Raw genomic sequence first — 27915 nt, 5'->3', positions numbered from 1 at the left:
AGTCTTTGTATGTTGATTGACGTCCGTGCATACTTTGAGCCTGACATCAGAGTAGAACACACTCATGTGTTTTTTAAGGACCTTGCTTTTGTTATTTGCATTAACTTCTTTAGACAAAGAACTTAATGCTTTTTTTGGGGTAAATGTTCAAACTAATCCAAAAAGTGATTTGGCAATTTAAAGATGTGGCCTGAAACCATCTCCCAGCTCACCTCCTCTCGTTCAGTCACTTGGCACTGGACCGTATCTGAAAGACCGACAAACAAGGAACTCTAACTCGGAGAAATAACCTTTTTTTTTAAAAAGTTGTTCTTTAGAAATACAAATAATAGGAAGTAGTGGCTTTTGTTCACCAGTGCAGGTGCGTTGCAAAACCTCTTCTCTGTGCAATTAATAGTTATCAGTTGTCACGATATTACTTCCTGATTTTTAAAGGGAATTTTCTTCCACTTCTTTAAGAGCTGATGAATTAAAGTTTGTGCTTTGATAAACCCCTGAATGGCAGCTTCTCCTCAGAGTTTGACTAGACTGAGTACAGCGAGTTTAATATAGTCTGCAGTACGACTGTAGAGGATAAAGATGTTGTTATTCTTTCTTAAATGTTCACTTTAATGCTGATTTATTCTCTATACCTCATGTTGTAAACCTCTTAGTCATGGAGAACGTTTCAACACCTCATGTTGTATACTCCTACATAATATAGACCACACACACACACACACACACACACACACACACACACACACACACACACACACACACACACACACACACACACCTTTTTCTGATGATGAAGAAAGTGGTGGCCAGCATGGTCCCTACTATCAGCACAAATACTCCTGCAGTGATTATTTTTGGTAATATGTGCAGCCCTTCTGAACCCAGCCCTTCTGAACCCAGCCCTTCTGAACCCAGCCCTTCTGCAAAAACAAAACACAAATATGATTAACTTTCAACAATGCAAACTGTTTATTCAGTGATATTTTAAAGGAATAGTTGGAAAAAGGTATAATGTTTGTTAATTGGTGAGCTTTCAAGGTGCCGGCAGGTGGATTTTGTCACCTACATACAGTACTGCCGCTGCCCTAACAATGTGCTGTTGGATGCAATGGGCTCTATTATTCTAATTTTAAGGATGATATTTGTATTTCGTGCCTCGACTGTGACATGCTTTAATCCTGTTGCTTGTAATCTATTATTCTCTAAGATTGGCAAAATGCAAGACATCCTGTTTTTTTTATTTTCGGCATATTCTTTTTCTTTGCTGTGTATATGGACTTACTTCATCTTATGTGTGGTTTACTAAATATGGTGGTAGTATAGATTTGGATCTTGAAAATGTTGTCTTCCTGCTGTAGCCTGTTGTTCCTGTCTTTCCGCCAGCTGTCATGACCCACGAAATGTGTGCTTGCCTTTGCACCATCTGGATGGCCTCTCCCTGTCTGCCTTTTAACCCAAACCCCATTCTGATGATTTATTATCATGTGAGTTTTCTGCTTGTGAGTTGAGGGTCAGAGTTCATATTATAGAGAGTATTACTTACTCACCTTTAACAACAAGTTGGGTGGTTCCTTCAAACACACCGCTCGGAAAAGCTGTAACGATGCATGTGTACGACCCTGCATCTCTCATTTCAACATCTTGAATGATCAAAGATTGTTCTGCAATCTTCACTCTCCCCTTCAGAAAAGTGTCCTGGACACTAACTCCTGAGTTAGCATTAGAAACAATGATGAGGATATCCTCTCCTTCTGGTGTCTTCAGCTCCCACTGAACCTGGGAGATTATGTCATCTTCTGGTCCCGGGATGAATTGGCATCGCAGGGTGACCTCCTGTCCGAGGTATCCCGTCACTTCAGGCTCCATTTTGAGTTGTTGTGCCTCAAGAACTGCAACAAAAATGTATGTGGAAAGATGGCAATTTACTTTTAGATTTCCCCTTTTTACGACATATATGGAATCCTTCCTTTGTAACATCTTTGTCAACACTGTTTTTATTTATTGTACACACAGCATAATCTCGATCAGTGTTGGATCAATATTGGTAGAATTTAATGAAGTACATTTACTCAAGTACTGTACTTGAATACAATTTTGAAGTAGTTGTAGTATTTAAAACGTGTACTTTTACTCCACTACATTTTAGAAGCCCATATTGCACTTTTTACTCCATACATTTTTTTGACAGCTTAAGTTACTTTAAAGGTGGGGTAGGTACGTTTGAGAAACCGGCTCGAGATACCATTTTTGTTATATTCCATGGAATGCTCGTAACATCCCGATAGCAATGAATATCTTAAAGGGGACCTATCATGCAAAATGCACTTTTGTACGTCTTTAAACATGAATATGTGTCCCCGGTGTTCCAGGGAACTCACCAAGTGTCAGAAAACACAACCCTCTATTTTCTATCTCTCTGTTTGGTATTTTGAACAAAAAAAAGTATAAATATGCCTTGTATAGGTATGGTCCTACACTATATTATTCAAATATAGCATGATAGGTCCACTTTAAGTGCTTTGACAAAAAATCCATAAAAAAATTGGTACCACTTTACAATAAGACTACCCGCATAACGGGTTTACGAATAGTTTGTAATACATTTATTAATTAGTTCGTGAACACTTTATAAATCATTAATAAGCTTTTATAAGACATGAGATAAACAGGGCAACTGTGACCGGTTGCTTGCCAAATAGTGAGCCCACATTTATCTGTACTGCTAAGCCTTATATTGGCTACCTAGCTTACTTCGTCTTCTTCATCAGCTAGCATCCTTGGTATCTGTTGTTCACTGAGTTGATTCTCGCTAAGTAGCCAATATAAGGCTTAGTCATCTTGCCAAATAGTGAGCCTGTGCTGATGTATGAAAACTATGTTCGAACTGGTTTATAAATGGTTCTTAATGATTAATAAAGTGTTTACAACCTAATTACAAACCCTTCATGAATCCTTTATAAGGGGAGTCTTATTGTAAAGTGGTACCAAATTCATCTGTGGAAGCCGTAGTACTGTAAAAAGCACGACCAATAATTTTAGCCGGCCCGGCTAAAGTAACTGGATGGCCTACCTGCCTGTCAGCCTTCCATCTGTGCACAAACTTATCTCGTGCCCTCATTGGTCATGTGCGCGTTTGTGTGTGTGTTGGAGGAGGGGCTCTGTAAGGAAGTGGGAGATTTTTTCCGGCTGTGTATTTTCAAATTCTAGCGCACTCGAGCTGGTTCCTCCAAAATTACCTACCCCACCTTTAATAGCTAATACAAAATATAAATCAATAAAAATGATTAATACAATTATACGTTAAATAATCCAAGCAGCAACAGTGTGTATAAAGTAATTAAAACAACCTTTATCAGATCTGACACTTTCATGCATCAATATTCAAAATCCAGTATTTATTATATTATTCTGAAATGGGCCACACTGCATAACAAATACTTTTACTATAAATTATTTAAGTTTATTTAAATGCCAAAATGTTTGTACTTACATTTTTTTCAAAATAAAAGAGTATATATTTTTTTAAACTTTAGGAAAGTAAATGCATTTTATTAAAGATAATAGATGGAAATGTTGTTCTTATTACATAATTCACCTGGCCGTTGAAGTTATTTTAAGATTTAGATTTGACTTAAAAATGACATCATTATGGATTAAACAAAAAAACTGTGTAGTTAAAATGTTCACTTAAAAAAAATAATTCTAACACAAGAGCCATGCTGTTTCCTCGTATGAGACCTTACACTTGTTATGCTTCACCTTCATTATGCTGCTGATGCTTTGTTAGATATTACGTTTTTGCTACTTTTAAACAGATATCCAAAAATTGTGCTATTTTACTGAATGTTGAATTTACCGTATGTTAACTTTTTATCGCCCTTCCTGTTCTTAAATGTAAAAATGAACACCGGTTATAGGATGTCGCATGACTTGCAATTGTTGCTGTGTTTTATTTTGAGACATATTTAGTCTTAGAGATTGTCAAAATCAAAAATATAGTTGTGGTTGTACCTTCAAAAGCTTTAAAACCAGTATTTTTACTCAAATATGTAAAACCGTCTCTTACCTGGGATTGTCATGTGAATGAACCACAGAAGAACGAGGGGGGATCTGCTGGAAGTCATTGTGCACACCAACAAAGTGACAGAAACAAGATGTGTGATCTCAGCTTTGTCTTCTTCTTACTGCAGTTTAATTTAAGAGATGTCCTGGTTCATCCCTCCTGTTGCCGTTAGTAACCTTCAGTAGCACAGTGACCTCATGTGGTGACATTCTGATAATGTGCAGAGGAGAGCTCGTGTGTTTTTAAATTAAAGGACAAGGTGTATGAATGAAAGTGAAATTACAAATCTTTCCTTTCTGTTATTTTTTAAGAATGGACACTCAAGCTCTCGGGTCAGTCAGACCAGGATGTCAAAGTTAAACAAGTTCCTCAACTCTTCCAAAAGAAGTGTTTTATTCCCCAAACATTTACAATGATCTTGCCTTTATCTGGGTGGTGCTTCCTTAAACCCAATTATAGATGGGAGTCCATTTCCTTAAGCTTTATAAAAAGTGTCCTGTGAAATGAGCTCAGGTCAAAGTTAAAGGGAAAAGTTAAAGGTTTTTCACATAAAGATTATCATTCAAATGTAAATGATAATATTTAAATGCATGTTTTATAGAAGTTTTAGGTATGCAGGATCAACATTTTATTTATAGGTTAAACATTGTAATATATAATCTATTCAACCTTTCAAATGTGCAAATGTTCTTTCTTTAAGCTAATAATATGAACAATGGAAATGTCTCTACCGTTACTGTGTTAAAGTTTATTATAACCATTTAACACATGCACCGTATACACACACACACACACACACACACACACACACACACACACACACACACGAAATATAAGTTATATACTATACTGTAGGGGCAGTTACCCCATAATGACAGGGACACATGCAAAATGTTCAATATTATTATGAAAATAGAATATACATGATCAAAATGACTCGTTTTATCAAATAACTCGTTGTGGATAATAAAACCATATAACTATTTTTAAAATGTAGTATCATTTAACCACTTATTACACACACTGTAGTTAGCAGAGCAGTGTGTGGGACATGCTAAAATCACATGCATCCAATGAAAAAATACGGTATAAAATGAAAAACACATTTCAAGAGACTTATCATTGTACTGATATGTGTGTAAATGTTTGGCCATTTATAATAAGACCTCAGAGTTTAATTATTCTGCTACATTTTCATGATGTCTGAGTGATTCTGATGGGGACACCAAAGTTACTTTATAGTGATATTGACTCAGCTAATGACGTTTGGTGGGGTTGCCAGCACTATGCCCCACTGGTGATACATTTTTTGCCGCACACATTGAATAGAAAAATACTCTGAGCATGCGCAGTGTAGTTTTTACAGCACCCATTCATTTTGACAGCAGAGAGAGGGGCTTGCCCCACATCGCTCAATAGGCACACTGTTGACACTAATTAGAAGAACGCAGACTAAAACAGTAATGTACAGACAAATCAGATGACTAAACATGATCTTAAAATATATTTTAAGATATGTTTTTTGCATATTTTTGGAATTATTATTTTCATTACTTTCTGCTGACACTAGGTGGGGCTTTGCACCTGCCCCTAATGACGAGTCGCCACTGCCTGAAACCATCTCCCAGCTCACCTCCTCTTGTTCAATCACTTGGCACTGGACCGTATCTGAAAGACAGACAAACAAGGAACTGTAACTCGGGGAAATAACCTTTTTTTAAAAATCAGTTGTCACGATCTTACTTCCTGATTTTTTAAAAATATTTAAGAGCTGATGAATTAAAGTTTGTGCTTTGATAAACCACTGAATGGCAGCTTCTCCTCAGAGTTTGACTAGACTGAGTACAGCGAGTTTAATATAGTCTGCAGTACGACTGTAGAGGATAAAGATGTTGTTATTCTTTTTTAAATGTTAACTTTAATGCTGAAACTTTATACCTCATGTTGTAAACCTCTTAGTCATGGAGAACGTTTCAACACCTCATGTTGTATACACACACACACACACACACACACACACACACACACACACACACACACACACACACACACACACACACACACACACACACACACACACACACACACACACCACACACACACACACACACACACACACACACACACACACACACACACACACACACACACACACACACACACACACACACACACACACACACACACACACACACACACACACACACAAACACACACACACACACACACACACACACACACACACACACACACACACACACACACACACACACACACCTTTTTCTGATGATGAAGAAAGTGGTGGCCAGCATGGTCCCTACTATCAGCACAAATACTCCTGCAGTGATTATTTTTGCTAATATGGGCAGCCCTTCTGAACCCAGCCCTTCTGCAAAAAGAAACACAAATATGATTAACTTTAATAACTTTCGTCCCATATCTAACCTACCATTTCTCTCAAAAATCCTGGAAAAAACTGTTGCATCCCAGATCCATACCCACTTGTCTGACAATAACCTGTACGAACAATTTCAATCTGGTTTCCGCCCCCATCACAGCACAGAAACAGCACTGGTGAAAATCACTAACGACCTCCTCATGGCAGCTGACTCCGGACTATTAACTATCCTCATCCTCCTTGATCTTAGTGCAGCTTTTGACACCATTTCCCACAGCATCCTCATTGACAGATTGACCTCCATCGGTATCACTGACACACCCCTCCTCTGGTTTAAATCATATCTCTGGCCTCACTCAGTTCATCCAACTCAAAACCTTCAAATCACAGCCACTTCCAGTCACGACCGGTGTTCCCCAGGGCTCTCTCCTGGGGCCTCTTCTTTTTATCATCTATTTACTTCCTCTTGGCAATATCTTCCGTAAACACAACATCCACTTTCATTGCTACGCGGATGACACCCAGCTCTACTTGTCCTCCAAACCAACCACCATCCTCCCTCCATCCTCCCTGTCTGACTGCTTACAGGACATCAAATCCTGGTTTTCCTCTAACTTTCTCAAACTTAACGACAATAAAACAGAGGTTCTCCTCATTGGCACAAAATCCACCCTAACCAAACCTGACAGTTTCTCAATTACAATAGACAACTCTTCAGTCTCCCCCTCCCCTCAGGTTAAGAGTCTGGGTGTCATCCTCGACGGCACACTTTCATTCAAATCTCACATCAGTAATATCACTCGGTCTGCCTATTTCCATCTACGCAACATCAACCGCCTCCGCCCGTCCCTTAACCCTAAGACCACCGCCATTCTTGTTCACACCCTGGTCACTTCCCGCATCGACTACTGCAACTCCCTTCTCTTTGGTCTCCCTCTCAAATCCATCCACAGACTTCAACTGGTTCAGAACTCTGCCGCCCGCATCATCACCAGAACCAGAACCCCCTCCACATCACTCCTGTTCTTCAACAACTTCACTGGCTCCCCGCCAAACCCGTATAGTTTTTAAGATTCTGCTCCTCGCCTTTAAGGCCATCCATAACCTCACTCCTCTGTACCTCTCCGACCTCCTGCACATCAACACACCCATCCGCACACTCAGGTCTTCTGCTTCCCTCAACCTCACTGCACCCCCCTTCCATTTAACCACCATGGGGTCCAGAGCCTTCAGCCGCTCTGCCTCTGGAACTCCCTCCCACCTGACATCCGCAACACTGACTCTCTCCCCATTTTCAAATCACGCCTCAAAACATATCTCTTCACACTCGCATATCCACCCTGATCATTATCCATCACACATCCTCTGTTTTATTTATTTGGTTATTTGAGTGATTGATTTATATACTGCATTGTCTTGTTTATGTTTCTTATGCTGGTGTTATCTATTTTGTATCTTGTTTTTTATGTATTTGTACGGTGACCTTGAGAGCCTTGAAAGGCGCCTATATAAAATAAATGAATTATTATTATTATGATTAACTTTCAACAATGCAAACTGTTTATTTAGTGATATTTTAAAGGAATAGTTTAGAAAAAGGTATAATGTTTGTTAATTGGTGAGCTTTCAAGGTGCCGGCAGGTGGATTTTGTCACCTACATACAGTACTGCCGCTGCCCTAACAATGTGCTGTTGGATGCAATTAAATGGGCTCTATTATTCTAATTTTAAGGATGATATTTGTATTTCGTGCCTCTACTGTGACATGTCCTGTTGCTTGTAATCTATTATTCTCTAAAAATGGCAAAATGCAAGACATCCTGTTTTTTTTATTTTCGGCATATTCTTTTTCTTTACTGTGTATATGGACTTACTTCATCTTATGTGTGGTTTACTAAATATGGTGGTAGTATAGATTTGGATCTTGAAAATGTTGTCTTCCTGCTGTAGCCTGTTGTTCCTGTCTTTTTCCGCCAGCTGTCATGACCCACGCTTACTTTTAAATGTGTGCCTGCCTTTGCACCATCTGGATGGCCTCTCCCTGTCTGCCTTTTAACCCAAACCCCATTCTGATGATTTATTATCATGTGAGCTTTCTGCTTGTGAGTTGAGGGTCAGAGTTCATATTATAGAGAGTATTACTTACTCACCTTTAACAACAAGTTGGGTGGTTCCTTCAAACACACCGCTGGGAAAAGCTGTAACGATGCATGTGTACGACCCTGCATCTCTCATTTCAACATCTTGAATGATCAAAGATTGTTCTGCAATCTTCACTCTGCCCTTCAGAAAAGTGTCCTGGACACTAACTCCTGAGTTAGCATTAGAAACAATGATGAGGATATCCTCTCCTTCTGGTGTCTTCAGCTCCCACTGAACCTGGGAGATTATGTCATCTTCTGGTCCCGGGATGTATTGGCATCGCAGGGTGACCTCCTTTCCGAGGTATCCCGTCACTTCAGGCTCCACTTTGACTTGTTGTGCCTCAAGAACTGCAACAAAAATATTGTGAAATAATGGCAATTTACTTTTTTTAGATTTCCCCTTTTTACGACATATATGGAATCCTTCCTTTGTAACATGTTTTTCAACACCGTTTTTATTTATTGATATGGCTCCCCTGTGTACATACAGCATAATCTCGATCAGTGTTGGATCAATATTGGTAGAATTTAATGAAGTACATTTACTCAAGTACTGTACTTAAATACAATTTTGAAGTAGTTGTAGTATTTTAAACGTGTGCTTTTACTCCACTACATTTATTTGACAGCTTTATTTACTTTATTAGCTAATACAAAATATAAATCAATAAAAAAATGTAATAGGTTAAATTATCCTTCAACAGTGTGTATAAAGTAATTAAAACAACCTTTATCAGATCTGACACTTTCATGCATCAATATTCAAAATCCAGTATTTATTATATTATTCTGAAATGGGCCAGACTGCATAACAAATACTTTTACTATAAATTATTGAAGTTTATTTTAATGCCAAAATGTACGGTGGCCCTGAAGTGCAAAACACTACAGCATTTCAGAAAACACCACAGCATTTCAGAAAACACATTTCAGAAAACACTACAGCATTTCAGAAAACACCACAGCATTTCAGAAAACACATTTCAGAAAACACTACAGCATTTCAGAAAACACATTTCAGAAAACACCACAGCATTTCAGAAAACACATTTCAGAAAACACCACAGCATTTCAGAAAACACAACGCCACAGCATTTCAGAAAACGCCACAGCATTTCAGAAAACACCACAGCATTTCACATTGGACGGAAAGGGTATTCCTTTAGGGAGAACACTTCTTGTTTGTGATTGGACGGAGCTTGTCTGTATGACGTTGTTGTGAGTGTGCAGCTACAGGTTAGTTTAACTTTAGCCTGATCCATCCGATTCCGATAGGATTTACATGGAGATACGCCCCGCCCCCTCTCCAGCGCGTCTTGTTTGAATGACAGGAGTAAACACAGCTGACAGCCGCGGTGAAACCTTTATATATAGTCTATGGGTGAAACTCGAGCGATTAGAGTGATGTGAAAAAACCATGAATTAATGCTTTATTAATTCATGGTTTTTAAGGGGCGTATCTCCATGTAAATACTATGGTAGACTACCCAATATTTGCATTGCTCTAATCGCTCGAGTTTCACCGGGGCTGTGTGCTGTGTTTGCTCCTGTCATTCAAACAAGACGCGCTGGAGAGGGGGCGGGGCGTATCTCCATGTAAATCCTATGGGAGATACCAAATACAACAAAATGAACATATTTGACCGTGATTTAATTGTAATACACGTTTCAAAGTGATGCCGAAGTAACTACATACTGATACCGGTTAGTAAAAACCATGAATTAATGCTTTGACAAGTCTGCAGACAAGACGGCAGGCGAAAAGCTTTTAAAATGCGTGTTTTCTAAATGGAATCGGATCCATCAGGCTAAACTAACCTGTAGCTGCTCCGTCCACACTCACAACAACGTCATACAGACATAAATAAACCAGCGACTGTATTCTCCATGACACAGACAGTCTGTGGTTTGTACATGTTTAACTTTTGTCCAGTTTCTGAACAGATATGAGGAGCTGTGAGCTCTGTGTGCTAACAGCTAACGGCTGATGTGTTGGGACATATTGCGCTGTCGGGTGCTGACCAATCACGAAGCGTCATTTCTTGACTGGCAGCAAAAACAACCAATCACAGCAGTGCTTCTCTGGCTGGCTCTGTCCAATCACAAAGAAGTGTTCTCCCTAAAGGAATACCCTTTCCGTCCAATGTGAAATGCTGTTGTGTTTTCTGAAATGCTGTTGTGTTTTCTGAAATGCTGTTGTGTTTTCTGAAATGCTGTAGTGTTTTCGGAAAGGCTGTAGTGTTTTCGGAAATGCTGTGATGTCTTGCACTTCAGGGCCACCGTAAAAATGTTTGTACTTTTATTTCTTTTCAAAAATATTTTTCTTACACTTTAAGTAAAAGAGTATTTTTTTTTAAACCACTTAACGAGACGCAACGTTTGAAAAGTTCCCTCACATGTTATGGTCAGTATTGTGGTCCCTGTCTGTAGTCCTGCTCCAGTTGGTACAATGTACTCAGTGTGAAGCCTCATAATACCATCAACTTTAAAGCAATGTGCAGAATCAAATGTATGCACATATGAGTTACTCACAGTTGATGGTGAGGATTAGTGCATCACTGGTTCCCTCACTGACTGGATTAGATACAAGACAGCTGAATGGTCCCTGGTCGTAGCGGGTCACATTATTTATAGTTAAAGTGGATCCTCCATCAGTGATCTGAACTCTGTCACTTCCTGTAACCTCAGAGCTGCTGTTCAGCCAGAGGAAAGAGAGAGAGGATCCAGAGGAGGAGCAGGACAGACTGACGGAGCTGTTGAACTCCACCAGCTCTGTGCTGCTGGAGGTTACCATTACATTAGAGACTGGCTCTGTGGGAGAAACACAACAAATATGTTATAAAGTTACAGTAGAAGAAAACACTGAAGTGGCATGATTATTCTTGGCTCCACATTGAACGTTTTACAAGTTCCATCAACGAAAAAAAGCAACATTTCATACATTTTTATTTGATGATGGTGGTGCAAAGAATAAAGGGCCCTACTGTATATCATTGTTTACTTGCTCAATCGCTACGCATATTTTCATTCAGCAGAGAAAGATATGCAACATGTGAAACTTTCTCACCGTATACGTCCAGTCTTGTGTCCCTTGACTGTGATCCTCCTCCAGCTATTAACATGTTAACTGAGTATCTTCCACTGTCAGTTAGAGCCAGGTTCCTGAGCTCCAGAGATCCAGTAGACATGAAGAAGGTGATCCTGCCTTCATACTCTGGTGCAGGGAAGTTGCTACGAAAGAATGTAAATATTTCTTTAGAACCAAACTTCCAGACCAATGATTGAATAGTTTTTCCTGGAGTCAGATTTGTGGTGAACATCACTGTTTCTCCCACAGCTGCATTCAGAGGACCGTCTGGCAACACACCAGCTCCTTCAGTTAAACCTGGAGAGAGACAGAGAGAGGATCTACTGTAGAAATCATTCACAACACAAATCTGCAGCAGAAAAAGTAAGCTATGTTCTCTCTGAGGAAGCTCATAAACTGTTTATCTGGACGTGAAGAGACTGTTTTCAATGCTTAGTTTTAGTTTCAAGTTATTTCTAAATTACTTTCAGGTCGTAAACCAAACAAAACCTGTGAATAAAGTTAGGGTAATACTAGGTTACCATAATTATGCCTCTAAAATGTTTACCTTACCAGAACTGTTGTTGATCATTGACAGTGTACGCAACAAGCAATTTATAAATGATCCTTTTATAATTAATTGAAAAATGGCCTCTCATAAAAGAGCTTAGTTTTTATTATGTCCAAACAACATGTAGATACCATGGTGCTGTGGAGTCACACCAGACATGATGCAGAGATTGACCAGGGCTGTAAAGTGGCTCTTCTCCCACCTTGTTTGGACTAAGACCATCTTTATACTTAGCTAATACAAAAATATAAATCAATAACAAAATTATCCTTCAACGGTGTGTATAAAGTAATTAAAACAACCTTTATCAGATCTGACACTTTCATGCATCAATATTCAAAATCCAGTATTTATTATATTATTCTGAAATGGGCCACACTGCATAACAAATACTTTTACTATAAATTACTTAAATGCCAAAATCTTTGTACTTTTATATTTAAATATTTTTTTTTACACTTTATTTTTTAAACTGCAGGAAAGTAAATGCATTTTATTAAATATAATAGATGGAAAAGTTGTTCTTATTACATAATTCACCTGACCGTTGAAGTTATTTTAAGATTTAGATTTGACTTAAAAATGACATTGTTATGGATTAAACAAAAAAACGGTGTAGTTAAAATGTTCACTTAAAGGGGACCTATCATGCAAAATGCACTTTTGTACGTCTTTTATACATGAATATGTGTCCCCGTTGTTCCAGGGAACTCACCAAGTGTCAGAAAACACAACCCTCTCTATTTTCCTCCATACCCAAATCTCTAAAAAAGGGGCTGCAACGGATCTGATAAAAACTGATCCAGATTTGAACACTGTCCTGACGTCAGGACGGTGGCGCTACGGCTATTGGGCCAACTCCACCTATCAGGGGAATGTGGGGTTGGGCCACGGCCGGCCATTGCCGCTCGAAAGCGCTGGAGACGCTGTAGTACATATGCCAGGCCTGTAAGTGGCGCTGTAGTCTGCCACAAAAGCAGCGAAGAAGACTTCCCGCGCATAGTTACCCTTCTGTTTATTCTCCGCTGTGGCTCTTTTTCTCCCTCCCCGAGGCAAGCGTTTGCTCCTGCTGCTGTAATTCAATGCAATCCCTCCCCATCGAGGCAAGCACTGTAATTCTCTCCGGTTAGTCCACCAGCAGATGACAAACACCCACCTCTCTGCCTCTTCCAAGGAACGAGGGGACCGTGCGGCAGAGTTTCAGTTAGGTTTTTTTTCGCCGGTCAAGATGTCCGTTAAAGTTTAAATCTTCCGGACAAAATTAGAAAAGTGCCGGTCAAAGGTCTTCTTTGTTATTTATTGAGCTTTAAAACAAATGAATAACGACTCTATATAATAATTAGGGCTGTCAAGTTAACGCGTTAATAACGCATTAACGCAAAAATAAATTAACGCCACTAATTATTTTAACGCGATTAACGCATGTGTATTTTTTGTCCTCGGCCGCCCCGTAGTTTCAGAGCACATCGAGTTTAAAATACCATCTACAAGCTGATGCTGACAGCCCCGCTCCTGCCGCCCGCTTGTGGCAGACCACACTTCCACGTTCACCGGCAGGCCCGGACTGGCCATCGGGAGGACCGGGACACAACACGTGAGGCACACCTTACGTGTTGTTGTTGTTGTTAGCATCTGGTGCTAGCTAGCTGCGCTAACGGATATAAGGAGCCGTTTCAATGAAAACAGAGGAGCGACATTTCGCCGACAACTGCGCCGATGCACTTGACTTTATGCAGGTAGCCAGACAGTGGGACATTGTACGAAAAGTCAGCACACTCAGCACGGATAGTGCGCGCAACATGATTGCAGCGTCCAGGCAGCTCCCGTTCGAGCATATATGCCTTGAGCTGCACATAGCTCCAACGATCCATCACAGTGTCCACACACACACACACACACACACACACACACACACACACACACACACACACACACACACACACACACACACACACACACACCAGAGTTCCCGTTAGCCGGTAATTACCGGACTATGACCGGTAAAATATGCTGATGACCGGCAAATCTAAATCTCTCCGGTCAAAATGTCCGGTCAAAATTATTTCCCCTTAGCGCAATACCGCATCAGTTGCGCCACTTATGTGACAGACAAGAATAGTATGTGACAGACAAAAGAGTATGTGACAGACAAGAATAGTCAATTATAATGTCTACACTTAATGTGGAGAAAGAGATGTCCTGTATGGGTTGATTGTGCGTTGATCTGTTGGTAATGCCTCGGGGTTCTGGTGGGCATGTAAACAAATGCATAATGCTGCGTTATACTTTGTGGCCTCACCCGGTTGCATAGCGACGCTTATTGTTTAGGTGTCTTTTAATAAGCAGGTAGTCATATCATTAGCTAGAACTAGCTAGATCTGATCGATATGGAGATAAACGCGAGTAAAGTCTAATCTGACGGGAGAGATCAGCTGCTGCTGACGAGTCGACACGCATCTCTGCATGATCACCTGCAGCGGTGAGCGGAACAAAACACACACTTCAGGTTAGAATATCACACGTAGCTATTTTAATTACCTCTCAAACTACCTAAACTAGTTATAGATATGTTTAGTTTTACTGTCGGGTCACTCATTACTGGATCCGTGAGCTGCATGATACTGGCGGGTTGTCAGGAGAGGGGGAGAGCGCTCCGTTTATTATTCCCGTGTTATTGTAAATTACTGTACACATTTGAATAGTTAATTAATCTACTATAATTAGTTTGTTTAATATCGAATCATATCAATTTGTTTCAAAGCTCAATAAATAACATAGAAGACATTTGACCGGCACTTTTCTAATTTTGTCCGGAAGATATAAACTGTAACGGACATGTTGACCGGCAAATAATTATTCTAACGGGAACTCTGACACACACACACACACACACACACACACACACACACACACACACACACACACACACACACACACACACACACACACACACTGTATGTGAGAGGTTCCAGGTTGAATTGAGGCGAATATGTGTAATGTTCAGAGGTTATTGTGTTTAATATTCATGAGAATATTTGTCATTGTTCAAATGATAATAAACAAACATATAAAGCATATTTGTCCACTCATATGTTGATAAGAGTATTAAAAACTTGAAAAATATCCCTCTAAGGTACATTTAGAACAGATAAAAAATGTGCAATTAATTTGCGATTAACTATGGACAATCATGCGATTAATCGCGATTAACTATTTTAATCGACTGACAGCCCTAATAATAATATAATAAAACACGGAGGACGGAGATCTCCCCCCTCTTCTGACAGCCCAGCAGCTGTTCAGAGCACGCTCCCCTCTCCTGCAGGGGGGCGTGGTCAGATGCAGCTCACAGAATCAGCCCCCTGCAAAAACAGTGCTGGAAAGAGCAAATGGAGCGAAATGAGGCATGGCTAAAATGCAGGATCTGTTTGGTATTTTGAAAAAAAAACTATATTTATATACTTTATATAGGTATGGCCCTACAATATATTGTTAAAATATAGCATGATAGGTGTCCTTTAAAAAATAATTCTAACACAAGAGCCATGCTGTTTCCTCGTATGAGACCTTACACTTGTTATGCTTCACCTTCATTATGCTGCTGATGCTTTGTTAGATATTACGTTGTTGCTACTTTTAAACTACTTTTACCGCCCTTCCTGTTCTTAAATGTAAAAATGAACACCGGTTATAGGATGTCGCATGACTTGCAATTGTTGCTGTGTTTTATTTTGAGACATATTTAGGCTTAGAGATTGTCAAAATCAGTGGTTGTACCTTCAAAAGCTTTGAAACCAGTATTTTTACTCAAATGTGCTATGTGTAAAACCGTCTCTTACCTGGGATTGTCATGTGAATGAACCACAGAAGAACGAGGGGGGATCTGCTGGAAGTCATTGTGCACACCAACAAAGTGACAGAAACAGGATGTGAGATCTCAGCTTTGTCTTCTTCTTACTGCAGTTTAATTTAAAAGATTTCCTGGTTCATCCCACCTGCTGCCGTTAGTAACCTTCAGTAGCACAGTGACCTCATGTGGTGACATTCTGATAATGTGCAGAGGAGAGCTCGTGTTTTTGAATGAAAAGACAAGGTGTATGAATTAAAGTGAAATTACAAATCTTTCCTTTCTGTTTGGTTATTTTTTAAGAAAGGACACTCAAGCTCTCGGGTCAGTCAGACCAGGATGTCAAAGTTAAACAAGTTCCTCAACTCTTCCAAAAGAAGTGTTTTATTCCCCAAACATTTACAATTATCTTGCCTTTATCTGGGTGGTGCTTCCTTAAACCCACTTATAGAAGGGAGTCCATTTCCTTAAGCTTTATAAAAAGTGTCCTGTGAAATGAGCTCAGGTCAAAGTTAAAGGGAAAAGAAGTTAAAGGTTTTTCACATGAAGATTATCATTTAAAATGTAAATGATAATCTTTATGCATGTTTTATAGAAGTTTTAGGTATGCAGGATCAACATTTTATGTATAGGTTAAACATTGTAATATATAATCTATTCAACCTTTCAAATGTGCAAATGTTCTTTCTTTAAAGGTGGGGTAGGTAAGTTTGAGAAACCGGCTCGAGATACACTTTTTGTTATATTCCATGGAATGCTCTTAACATCCCGATAGCAATGAATATCTTAAGTGCTTTGACAAAAAATCCATACAAAAATGTCATCTGTGGAAGCCGTAGTACTGTAAAAAGCACGACCAATCATCTGAGCCGGCCCGGCTAAAATAACTGGATGGCCTACCTGCCTGTCAGCCTTCCATCTGTGCACAAACTTAGCTCGTGCCCTCATTGGTCATGTGCGCGTTCGTGTGTGTTGGAGGAGGGGCTCTGTAAGGAAGTGGCAGAATTTTTCCGGTTGTGTATTTTCAAATTCTAGCGCACTCGAGCTGGTTTCTCCAAAATTACCTACCCCACCTTTAAGCTAATAATATGAACAATGGAAATGTCTCTACCGTTACTGTGTTAAAGTTTATTATAACCATTTAACACATGCACCATATACGCACGCGCACACACACACACACACACACACACACACACACACACACACACACACACACACACACACACACACACACACACACACACACACACACACACACACACACACACACACACACACACACACACACACACGAGCATTTTAACACCTCATGGCCTAAAGTCTCACATTAAGACTCTCTAAATCAGTTTTTTTTCTCAACAATCACATTTACATACAGAATGTCAAGTCCTTATCATGAAGCCCCACACACACAGGCACTTCAACATAAAACTTTTATTGCTGTCTCTATGAGAATATGACAAAAAAACGACCACAGAGGGAAGTGACGCGACCATTAAGAGATGCAAAAACAACCACAGAAAGACAGAATTAGACTATTGACCCCAAAGAGACACAGAGGAAGGCAAAATCTCAAAACGACAAATGGCAAAAAGTTTCGATAAAATACCTTTTTTTTTTAAGCAAGAAACCATCAAACTGCACGTTATTCCTTCCACATTGTCAATTATTTGACTTTGCGACGTGGCTGCGTGTGTTTTTATCTTAAGTAATATGATGACTGCAGTGGAAATACTTTCATAACGCACTCCCTACATCTTACTGTCTTATCTCTTATCTGTTTCCTGCCATGACAGAATTTTGTACATCACAAAAAAATGAAAAACCACTTCCTTTTATGAAGTCTGAACATTTACAGGTTTATTAAACGGTAAAAACTAAGAGAGACAATTCACAGAACTGTTGCCCTGTTTCTCTACATTGTTACCTGCAAAAGGCAATGCATTACACTGACTGTTCTTAAGGTTACAATGCAATCCCTTTCAATATAAACTAAATGGAACAACACTGAACATTAACGGTTAAACAACCCCTTTTTTCTCACACACTACAAACAACTGGTTCTGTTTTCACATGTTTTGTAAGAACGAGCAATCTCACACCCACAAAATGAGTCAGGAAGTGCAGCTGAACACTCGGCAGGTTCAGATAGTGACGGTTGGAGATGCTCAGTGATGGTGTGCATCAGTACAGAAACTTTTCAAACCATATTTTTGTCACCTTCTTACAAAACGCCTGCAAAGTCTGCAACATCTGTGAACAGCATCCTCACATTCAAAATCACAGCAGACAGAAGGGTAGGGTTAGTAAAACAAGTGTTATCAGTATCTGTGCTGTTTGAATATGTTAAGAAAATGTTCTTTAAATTATATTCTTGGTTTGTAAAATGGGCAGCATTAAGAACATTTTAAAACCACAAAGAATGCAGCCTTCCTCTCTGATTCATAAATCAATGATATCATATCAACACTGGCTCGTCACTAGATTAAAGCAAGAGGCACACATACTGTAGTATCTAAACATTATGACATCAATTAAGGTGAATCACAAAGAAATGCCATTTAAAAAGTCAATTATTCTGCAGAAACAAGCAACCACCAGACGCACCAGTGTGTCTGTGTTGGTTCTCCTTTTTTTTTTATTGTGTAATGTTCAACTTTTTTTCTTCCTGTTTTTGTCTTCCATCTTTGATGGTCACCAAAAGGTGGAATAGGAACTTTGTGTAACGAAATCTACCGTGACTGCTGTAGCCATGTCGGCACAGTTTGAGTGTTTCTCTACTGTGCAGCACGGCTAAGTAAAACGTTATTTACCTCGCTGACAGGTTGGAGGTGTGCTGGTTTGTGCCATTCCTACCTGTTATATATATTTGAAACCAAATGGCAGGAAACATGTCGACAAAATAATATTAGTGGAGTTTAATTTTCAAAATAATTATTCTTTTTGAGCAACACTTTGCAAGAGGGAATTAATCCAACATTTTGCTTCTATTAATTACATTCACATTAAAAGGGGCCATAATGCTAGTTTAGAGGTTTCATATTTGTATGTAGTGTCTCTCCTGTGACATGTCTCCATGCTTTAATGTTCAAAAAGCTTTTTATTTTCCTCATACTGCCTGTGCTGCAGCACCTCTTTTCACCCTCTGTCTGAAACCAGAGCCCAGTCTGCTCTGATTGGTCAGCTGGCCGGCTCTGTTGTGTTTGGTCAACTACTTAGATATTGTCCCGCCCCTTAGCTTATCACGTACAATGTGCTGGTGCGTAAGCTAATAGGTATGCAACTGTTACATGGTGATGTCACTGAAGTAAACAAAGGAGTCCAATGGAGGCAGTTTCAGGCAGTGTGTTGGAGAGAAACTCCCTCTGGAGGGAAAACAGGGATTTTAGGCTCTGCAGACCATTTACATGCACACTTTATAACACGCTACAGGAAAGGGAAACTCCAAAAAGCATAATAGGGCTTCTTTAAGAGCACGGTTAACTCTGGTACAGGGCCAAGACAGACGTAACTGAAGGAAAATGGCAGATTTTGATGGAAATGTGGTAACAAGGCACATCTGTGAAGGATATTTGGCTTTCTTCACATGATGTGTAGCTTGTAACAGAGTTTATTTATTGTACTTTAAAAGCTAGGTGAACCACAAAATATGGTAATGTTTCGCTAGTGTCGGGTAAATGATACAACCCCGGCTACTTTAAAATACTGATCTTTTCATCACTTAATACCTCCACATATAAAAAAGGTTCCTATCAGTGAAAAACTTACTACATTTCCTTTAAACTACATCGCCTGCTTTGAGGCTAAAGTGGAAAATGAGAGGATGATTTGAAGCCATGGAGCAGGTTTTACTTTCGAAGCTGGTATAAATATATAAATAAAACGTGTATCCAGCATCTTTCAGATTATTGCAAGTACAACAAAGACAAGTTTATCATCCATCTCGTGTTCATTGGAGCTGATGGCGCACAACTACGACCTCGGCGTACGTGACGTCGTCCGCCGTGTGTTCCTCATCGGGCGGAGCATCTCTGGATGTTTTCAGCCTGACGTCAGAGTACACCACATCCTAGGAGGTAGTGAAAGAGAGAGTGACTTGGTTGTTTGTGTTGCTTTGTTTAATGTAATCTGAGTGGAACTTATTCAACCTAAATGTAGACACTAGCTCACCACGTCTCTTTTGAGAACAGATTGCCGCGACACATCCATCACCGGACCGTCTGTATCTGCAAAGACAGAGGCGGTTTAGTCGAGGGAACTGAAACAAACTAAATAAATCAAAAGAGGGCTTTCGTTCTCACCAATGTAGACACGGTGTCTGACCTTCGGATCACGTCTGATTTAAAGGAATACAAATGTCTGCGGTTAGTTTTCTGCATCAGAAGGGACTTTTCTTTCTTATTCCTCAAAATTAAATAAAGCAACAACAAACTGACAAATAGCACATTTTTAATGTTTTCCAATATACTGAATATAAAATAAACGTAATCCTAATGTAAGCTTAATTCAATAAAAAATAATTATACAAAAACAAAGGCTTGAGGACAACAAGGTACATGTATGGAACAATATTGAAAAGGACTGAACCTAAACAACCCTGAAATTCAACTGAAAATAATCAAGTGATGCATACTTATGCAAAGTTTCAGGTTTTCTTTCTGTAATTTACCAACTGCCAGTCTACTTTGAATAAAAGCACTTCCTCGTTAGTCCAGCACATTACAGTAATACTGTTAAATATACCCGTCTGCTACACTGACAGACTTTCTTTTTGTATTACTAACAAACTCTCTTTTCAAAGCTGTTTCCACAGTTACATTACCAGCATGCATTTTGGCCAAATACAGATTTCTTTACCTTCAAAACTGCAAAAATAAATCTTCAAACATGTGTCAAAATGAGCTTTTCATAGCGTAGCACTGGAAAAGAAAACTCATTAAAAACTGTGCATGCATTGTCATTGTATGCTAAGAAGATACAGTATATTTTTATATAGTTACTGCAAAAATGTGCGCAATTTTTTTTGGTGTTTTTCACAGTTTTTAAAACGGTATTAGAAATTGAAAATGTGCTGGAAATATAGTGTTTTGCAGATGGAATAGTTTCAATGAGAAAGCAGGGTTATAGATTTTGGAAACATTGAATGCACTTTGTTAAAAAAATGATTTACAGTTCGGTCCTAAAAGACTTCTGTTTCGCTGACATTTTGAAGAGTTTCACCAATGTTAGCAATTTCTTTTTAAACTGTAATTGGAGGAATACCCGGTAATGCTGATTTTGTAGAGTCTGGTTTATGGGTTAACACTCACTTTCTGATGAAGATGAGGTATACAATGGCAGCCACGATGCCTAACAGCAGCATGACGGCGATCACTATAGCAGACACCGTCCCTGCAGATAGTGGCTTCTGTTCTGAGAGAAGAAACATGACTTTGATTAACCATCACTGTTCTGTTTAATTCATACCGTTTATATAATGCCAATCCATTTATCATTATTGTTCACATTTTAAATAGTTGATGGACAACAAGGCAACTGATCACACTTCAAGTATTTACTTAAGGAATCAAAGCCATTGTTTTCCTGGGTTTGGGGAAGATTATACCTATATAATATTGTAATACTGTATTTGACATGATATATCGTAATGTTGCATAAGTGTTGTCCTTTCCTGGTTTTAAAGTACAGTAAGGTGATGTAATTTTCACTAATCCATTATATTTACATAACTGATGATTATCAAAAATGTAATTTTCAAAACTTTACGGACGAACCAATAATAGACTCTACAATATCCTTGCGGTATTGAGGTATTTGGGACACATATTGGGATATTTGATATAGTCCATATCTCCCAGTCCTAGCAGTGGGATTAAACAAATGTACATTAAACTAGTAACAAAAAATGGTATCAGAAATACGGATTTTCATCAAGAATGCTTTTCTTACTCACCTTGAACAACAAGTTTGGTGGTTCCTTCAAACACACCACCGGGAAAAGCTGTAACGGTGCAGGTGTACGACCCTGCATCTCTAATTTTCACATCTCCAATTATCAAAGATTGATCTGCAATCTTCACTCTCTCCTTCAGCGAACTGTTGTGGACACTAACTTCTGATTCAGCATTAGAAACAATGATGAGGATATCCTCTCCTTCTGGTGTCTTCAGCTCCCACTGAAACTGAGAGATGATGTCATCTTCTGGTCCCGGGATGAATTGGCATCGCAGGGTGACCTCCTCTCCGAGGTATCCCGTCACTTCAGGCTCCACTTTGACTTGTTGTGCCTCAAGAACTGCAACAAAAAGTAATGTGAAAAGATGGCCGTTTATTATTCTTTTATCAAACAAAAAACCAGATGATTTGTAATTGAACCTTATTTTAAAACACACATGGAGTCCTTTTTATAACATTTATAACATTTATAACGTGGTTTTGTTCATTGCAAAACCCAACTTCCTAAAATTATGTTTTAAGATACCTTATGCCTTTTGGGTTTTTATCTTCCCTGTAGTGTGTTATAGGTTTTTGAGCATGTAAATGGTTTCACACGTGAATTCATGCCTTAAACGTCTCGATTTAACTTTGTTATAGAGACATCACGTTTTGCATGTGGCATAAGTGTGGTCTTTTTAGCCAATAGAAACACTTCTACACTTCTATCTTCTATGGGCTAGCGCTTCAACAGAAAAATAAAGAGCTTTTTTAGCACAGAATACAAATATGAACCTGAAAATGAGCATAATAAGTATTCTTTAATTAAAATGGCTCCTCTGTGTTCACACATGTTCTAGACAGAGTCTCTAGAAGACTACGATGATGTTCAGTGGAAGAAAGTAAATAAGTAAAAGTACTGTATTTACGTTTTATTTTAGGACAGAAGTATTGTGCTGCTAAAACAGAACATGATACGCTGGCAAGAGATGTGCTGTCTTGTTATCTCTATCAACACTGTAAAGTTTTTTTCATAATTACTCAAGCCACCTTTTTTTCAGACACAGATTCAACACCACTTTACAAAAGCATCTGTTCGCACCACTGAGTATTTTAGAGAAGCTGTATATGATTGTAAAACTAGGCAAATTCAGTTTGGAAGAGGAAGTTTAAGAAATGATTCTCTAAAACAAACTTTTCAAATGATTTAAAATATATATAATCCTCATATCTTCAGTTTTAGGCTATATATGTTTTAAAAATGTCAAAACATTTTGTCTTACCTGGGAGTAACATGATGTAAATCAGGAGCATTGCAGGGGACTTGCTGCAAGTTTTCATTTTTCATAACTACAAGGGGTGGACAAAATAATAGAAACACTTTACAATACAACATAAGAGTGCAAATATGAGTCAATGCAGCAGCAAATTAGGATAATACTGAGCTACTAAGTTCAAACTGAAGTACGCCAAGTTAAACTGGCATGTAATAGCTTTTTCTTTGCAACAATGAACAATTTATTTAAAAAATAAGCTTTTAAGTCAATATTAAGGAAACTCACAGCTACAGGGAGGTAAATCCTTCGATGTCCGGTTGCTGGTGCTTTAGTCGAAAACACTGTAAACATATGACTTGTGGAAACGCCAGACAAGTCTCAGAAAAGGATGACAGCGAGGCAAACACAGAAAAAAATAATTTGCAAAGAGGAACATGGTGTGATGGTTGGCCACCACAAACACTGCATGACACACCTCACTGAGCACTGGCACGATATGTGCTGTGAACACGGATTCGATTACACTCTGATAGTCAAGTGTGGTAACCGGACATCCCATTTTATCCAACGTGTACACATCTGCATATTTATTATTTAAAATAACTCACCCAAGAAGTAGAAGTGGACATGACTGCTAGCACTCAGCACTTTTACCAGGAATACAAACCAATACCATTGTTTTGAATGGGAAGTCGTTTCTCTTTCAATCTGTCATTTGTTATCAGTAATCACCAGGCTGCATTATTTCCGACTTTTGGTTTATTTCTCTCTGCCCCACGTGAAGCAGCCACAAGTTTTAAAAGCGCCCTCTTGTGGTGAAGTGAAGGTATTTGAAGTCTAGAGAGTGTGGTAATGAAACATTATTTTTCTCTGGACAAAGTAAGTCCTAAATAAGCTTGGCTGACTGAGTTATGTTTTAAATCAATATCGGAGGCTTTGCATCATTGCTGGCTGTTTTAAGAAGTATCCAGACTTCCTGATTTTAGTGGATACAATTTTCAGACCTTTTTTTTGTACTAGAAGCCAACAAGCAGATACTGCACACAAACATGAGATTGTTGTGGAGATGCAATAGAACCAAACAGTCTTCACACAGTTTAATTATGTTTCATGTTTTTTTCTGTTTCTACATCTAATGCTTGTGATGAGTTATTTTAAATTCTTTGAATGTGTTGCACAGTTCTCAAAATGCTGCTCTAGGCGTGTGTTTGTTGTGTGCAGTTGGCTGTCAGCTGGTGATAATGCTCAAGCTTTTGTTCCCCATGAAGACGGGAACTTGTTGAGACTCTCTGCTCAACATGGTTTTAACTTCCCTCATTAAAGGGGCCTTTCTAAATCTGGCAGAGCAGGTGTTATGGCGGCTGGATTTGGCCCCCTCTGTAACTTTGGCTAGGATGATTCAAGATTCAAGGCTTTTATTATCCTGTGCACAGTATAGCTACAGTGTAGATATGGCAATGAAAAACAAATGTTTTGAGATGTGCAAGTAAATACAAATAAAATAGATATAGTGCAAGAAGAGTCTAAATACAAGTAAATGGAATATGATATATAGATACATAATTTGCCCAATGCAAACGGATGAATGTTATGGATGTTCTTTAAATAGTTCAGGTGTTTAATATTCTTAGGGCCTGTGGAATGAAACTGTTCCTGAGTCTAGTGGGTTTAGATCATAATCTCACCAAAATCCCGCTGGTGTTAGCTATTCCCCTTCTAGTTTTCACAACCAAAGCATTTACTCTGGATTCATGGTGGATCAAATTGCAGGGGGGCTTTTAAATCTGGCAGAGCTGGTGTTAAGGCTGCTAGGATTTGGCACCAACCCTATACCTTTGGGCCAGGATAGTCATAATCTCAACAAAATCACACTGGTTTTGGTTATTCCCCACTAGGTTAGCAAACAAAAGCAATTTACTCTGAGCCCATCAGCTGAGAATTAAAGGAGTGCTTCTAAATTGGTTCACTTTTTTCCTTTGCTGACTTTGTGGTTAGTGGGTGAACTTGAATCCGATTTGTTGATTCAATGATGCCTCTCGAAACAGATCAAGAATGCGTACAAAACCAAACATATGAATATAATGGGAGGGGGGTCAACAACATTTCAAGCAAATAGTTTTTTCCTGGTAAATTATAAATGTTGATTTAACAGGAAGTAAAATAGGGGAACAAACTATGATTAAAACAAGGCCACAGAGTCATAATTGGAATCCTCAAAAGAGGAACCTTGAAGGTGCAAGAAACACATTTAGATCAGATAGCACTTCTTGAACATTAAAGCACTGTCAAAGCAGAGGCACAAAATAAAAGTATGAACCTGAAAATAAGCATGATAGTTCCTCTTTAAAGTAACCCTCAACGTTTACTCCTAATTAGTTTAACGCAATGGTTCCTGCTGTAGTTAAAAATCTTGCTTTCATGTTGAACTATTTTTTTACAGCAGTCACTTAATCCACTTTCAAATATTTATTCCAGTGACTGATTGGTAATGTTCTATATAATATGTTATGTCCTTTCTTAGTACAGATATACAGTAGATGTACTTGATTGATCTTAAATTAGGATACTGTATGAAAGTGTTACGACAGCAGCTGGTGATCAGGCATTGCACATTGCAACAGTAATTGAATACATGTCAACCGTAGTAATGTACATATATCTGTAGAGTATCAATAGAGAACAACATGTCATATATACAGAGTCTAATTCAGTTATGTGTACTGATCCTAGCACCACATGAACTTGATGTGTGTGTGTGTGAGTGAAAGATTAAGATGCTGGAGGAGGAAACAAGAGATAATGAAATAAAAACCATGCATTAATCTCACAGCCTCGCACCAGTGACCTCGTGGCAAGCTGCATCTCAGAAAAGTGATGTTTAATTATCTCCACCAATCAGAGTCCCCCTGCTAAAACGATCCCTACTGTAGGTGTTCTGGGTAATCAGGTCGGAGGTGTGCAAAGCTTTCCGTGTTTCAGTTGGTCGAGCTCAGCTTGTTGCCTGCATGTAAATGATTGGTGTTGGGGTTCATGACAGGAATAACAAACACAACAGGCTCTGCATCTTGAGCTATATTCCTCTGAGTCAGAGCACACAACATGGAGTGGAGACAGTGCTGCATTTAACATGGAGATTGTTAGTGGTATTAATAGCTAGAGAACGAATATAGTTATGTCTTCATCAAATAATACTAAAAGGTCCCCTATTATACTGTTTCTCATCAATATATTACAGGTCTCAGATATATACAAAACATGTCTCTGAAGTGTTTGGCTCCAAACACCAAACAGATCATTGCAGCATCCCATAATCCCCTCTGTTTCAGACCTGTTTCAAAAGTGCTGATTCTCTGTCTGTTACTTCAGATGAAAATAAGGAGCCCCTCCCCACGCCCCTCTGAGAGATATTTGGTTAAAAAGAACACAATGGTGCTCTAGGAGGAGATTCAGGTGATAAGGTGGGGGCGGTCATTATGCAAGCACGACAAAAAAGCTTTTGCGCCACATTTTGCAACACTTTTGCAACACGTATTTCCGGTGTTATACTTATTTTCACAGTTCACCTTGGTTGGTGATTGGCTAATTACAAAAGCCAAAAACTCTACTCTTCGTCTTTCACTCTGCAGACTGCATGCTCTCTGTATGACTGTCGTATTTTATTTCTTGCAAGAAAGTTCAGTCAAAGATAGCTGAACGGTTTGATTCTCTATCCACATTTGATAAATAAACTCCCACCACAAACACACTAAAGGAAAGGCAAACCCTCAAAACGCATAATAGGGCCTCTTTAAGGCGGTCATTATGCAAGCACGACAAAAAAGCCTTTGCGTCACATTTTGCAACACTTTTGCAACACGTATTTACGGTGTTATTTTAAATGTTGTATGTGACGGGACTACGGATGGAAACTAGCTCAAAGCTAAAATCCGGCTCATTACATTTAAAAACATTATTTTGTTTAAAATGTTCATTAATGTGCATTGTCCCGGTTCAAATAAACAATTAAATGAAAAAAATGTTATACGTATTTTCACAGCTTCATAGTAGAGGAACACTTGATTTGCATCTGAAGTGTAGGCAGCTGTTAAAATGCCAACGTTATTCGCGGTCAGTTACCCCCAATAATTCTGTTCGACAGACTCAATTCCTTAACAGGCCGTGAAACATTTCAAACGTTTTCATTTATTTCCTGCCGTAAACAGAGAGGACAGATATTTGGCAGAAATTAGACCTAAGATTTGTTGCATCTTGTAAATGTACAGTCATTCCTTCAGCAAGATCAGAACAATATTACTAGGCAAATCATTCATTTAAATACACATTATTTTGGATGTTCTACATACAGTTTAAAATATACCAAGGAAAAAAATGACTAACATGCCAACACATTTCCTCCCAGACCTTTTTAAATACACAAACTCTGACACTGATATTTCTACTTTAAGGATTTCTCAGGCTCTAATTATAATCTTGGTTAGGATGATTCATAATGTTTGCAGCTGTGAAGAAATGCTGTTGAACTTTTGTAACCCATAACTGGAAAATTGTAAGCTTTCTTTAACACAGCAGCTTCTTTAGAAAGATGGGAGGTGGAGAAGTGTCACAAATATG

At 38.8% G+C, this 27915-nt stretch overlaps 3 protein-coding genes and 1 long non-coding RNA gene across 6 annotated transcripts; all 4 read right to left on the bottom strand.

The window, feature by feature from the left end:
- Positions 1-109: 109 nt before the first annotated feature.
- LOC117477274 (nectin-4-like) lies at positions 110-4161 on the bottom strand. Its single transcript, XM_034123945.1, has 4 exons — positions 4067-4161; positions 1548-1889; positions 779-920; positions 110-247 (listed from the first exon to the last, which is right to left on the bottom strand). Exons 1-4 carry the CDS (start codon positions 4122-4124, stop codon positions 223-225), a joined length of 567 nt encoding a protein of 188 aa, XP_033979836.1. The 5' UTR covers positions 4125-4161; the 3' UTR covers positions 110-222.
- Positions 243-16216, bottom strand: LOC117477269 (carcinoembryonic antigen-related cell adhesion molecule 1-like). 2 transcript variants are annotated; one of them, XR_004555327.1, is made up of 7 exons: positions 16083-16216; positions 11673-11990; positions 11138-11416; positions 8612-8953; positions 6341-6452; positions 4845-5731; positions 243-778 (listed from the first exon to the last, which is right to left on the bottom strand). XR_004555327.1 is itself a non-coding variant. In XM_034123941.1 (6 exons), the coding sequence occupies exons 1-6, from the start codon at positions 16138-16140 to the stop codon at positions 5707-5709; spliced, it is 1134 nt and encodes a 377-aa protein (XP_033979832.1). In that variant the 5' UTR covers positions 16141-16216; the 3' UTR covers positions 4792-5706. The 2 variants fall into 2 exon arrangements, 1 of the variants encoding a protein (XP_033979832.1); XM_034123941.1 differs by lacking the exon at positions 243-778 and having other exon boundaries at positions 4792-5731.
- Positions 16217-16458: 242 nt separating this feature from the next.
- LOC117477277 lies at positions 16459-17234 on the bottom strand. Its single transcript, XR_004555328.1, has 2 exons — positions 17164-17234; positions 16459-16777 (listed from the first exon to the last, which is right to left on the bottom strand). It is a non-coding gene; the product is annotated as an uncharacterized LOC117477277 (long non-coding RNA).
- Positions 17235-17931: 697 nt separating this feature from the next.
- LOC117477272 (nectin-4-like) lies at positions 17932-24030 on the bottom strand. 2 transcript variants are annotated; one of them, XM_034123944.1, is made up of 7 exons: positions 23590-24030; positions 23311-23377; positions 22047-22388; positions 21403-21505; positions 20395-20429; positions 20264-20313; positions 17932-20162 (listed from the first exon to the last, which is right to left on the bottom strand). In XM_034123944.1, the coding sequence occupies exons 2-7, from the start codon at positions 23366-23368 to the stop codon at positions 20043-20045; spliced, it is 708 nt and encodes a 235-aa protein (XP_033979835.1). In that variant the 5' UTR covers positions 23369-23377; positions 23590-24030; the 3' UTR covers positions 17932-20042. The 2 variants fall into 2 exon arrangements, with proteins under 2 accessions (XP_033979835.1, XP_033979834.1); XM_034123943.1 differs by having other exon boundaries at positions 20264-20319; positions 23590-24027.
- Between the last annotated feature and the right edge of the window lie 3885 nt (positions 24031-27915).

This window comes from Trematomus bernacchii, unplaced genomic scaffold, assembly GCF_902827165.1.
Source record: "Trematomus bernacchii unplaced genomic scaffold, fTreBer1.1, whole genome shotgun sequence".
Taxonomy (NCBI): Eukaryota; Metazoa; Chordata; class Actinopteri; order Perciformes; family Nototheniidae; genus Trematomus; species Trematomus bernacchii.
The sequence above is the reverse complement of the archived record's forward strand: the minus strand, read 5'-3'. Positions and strand labels throughout refer to the sequence as shown.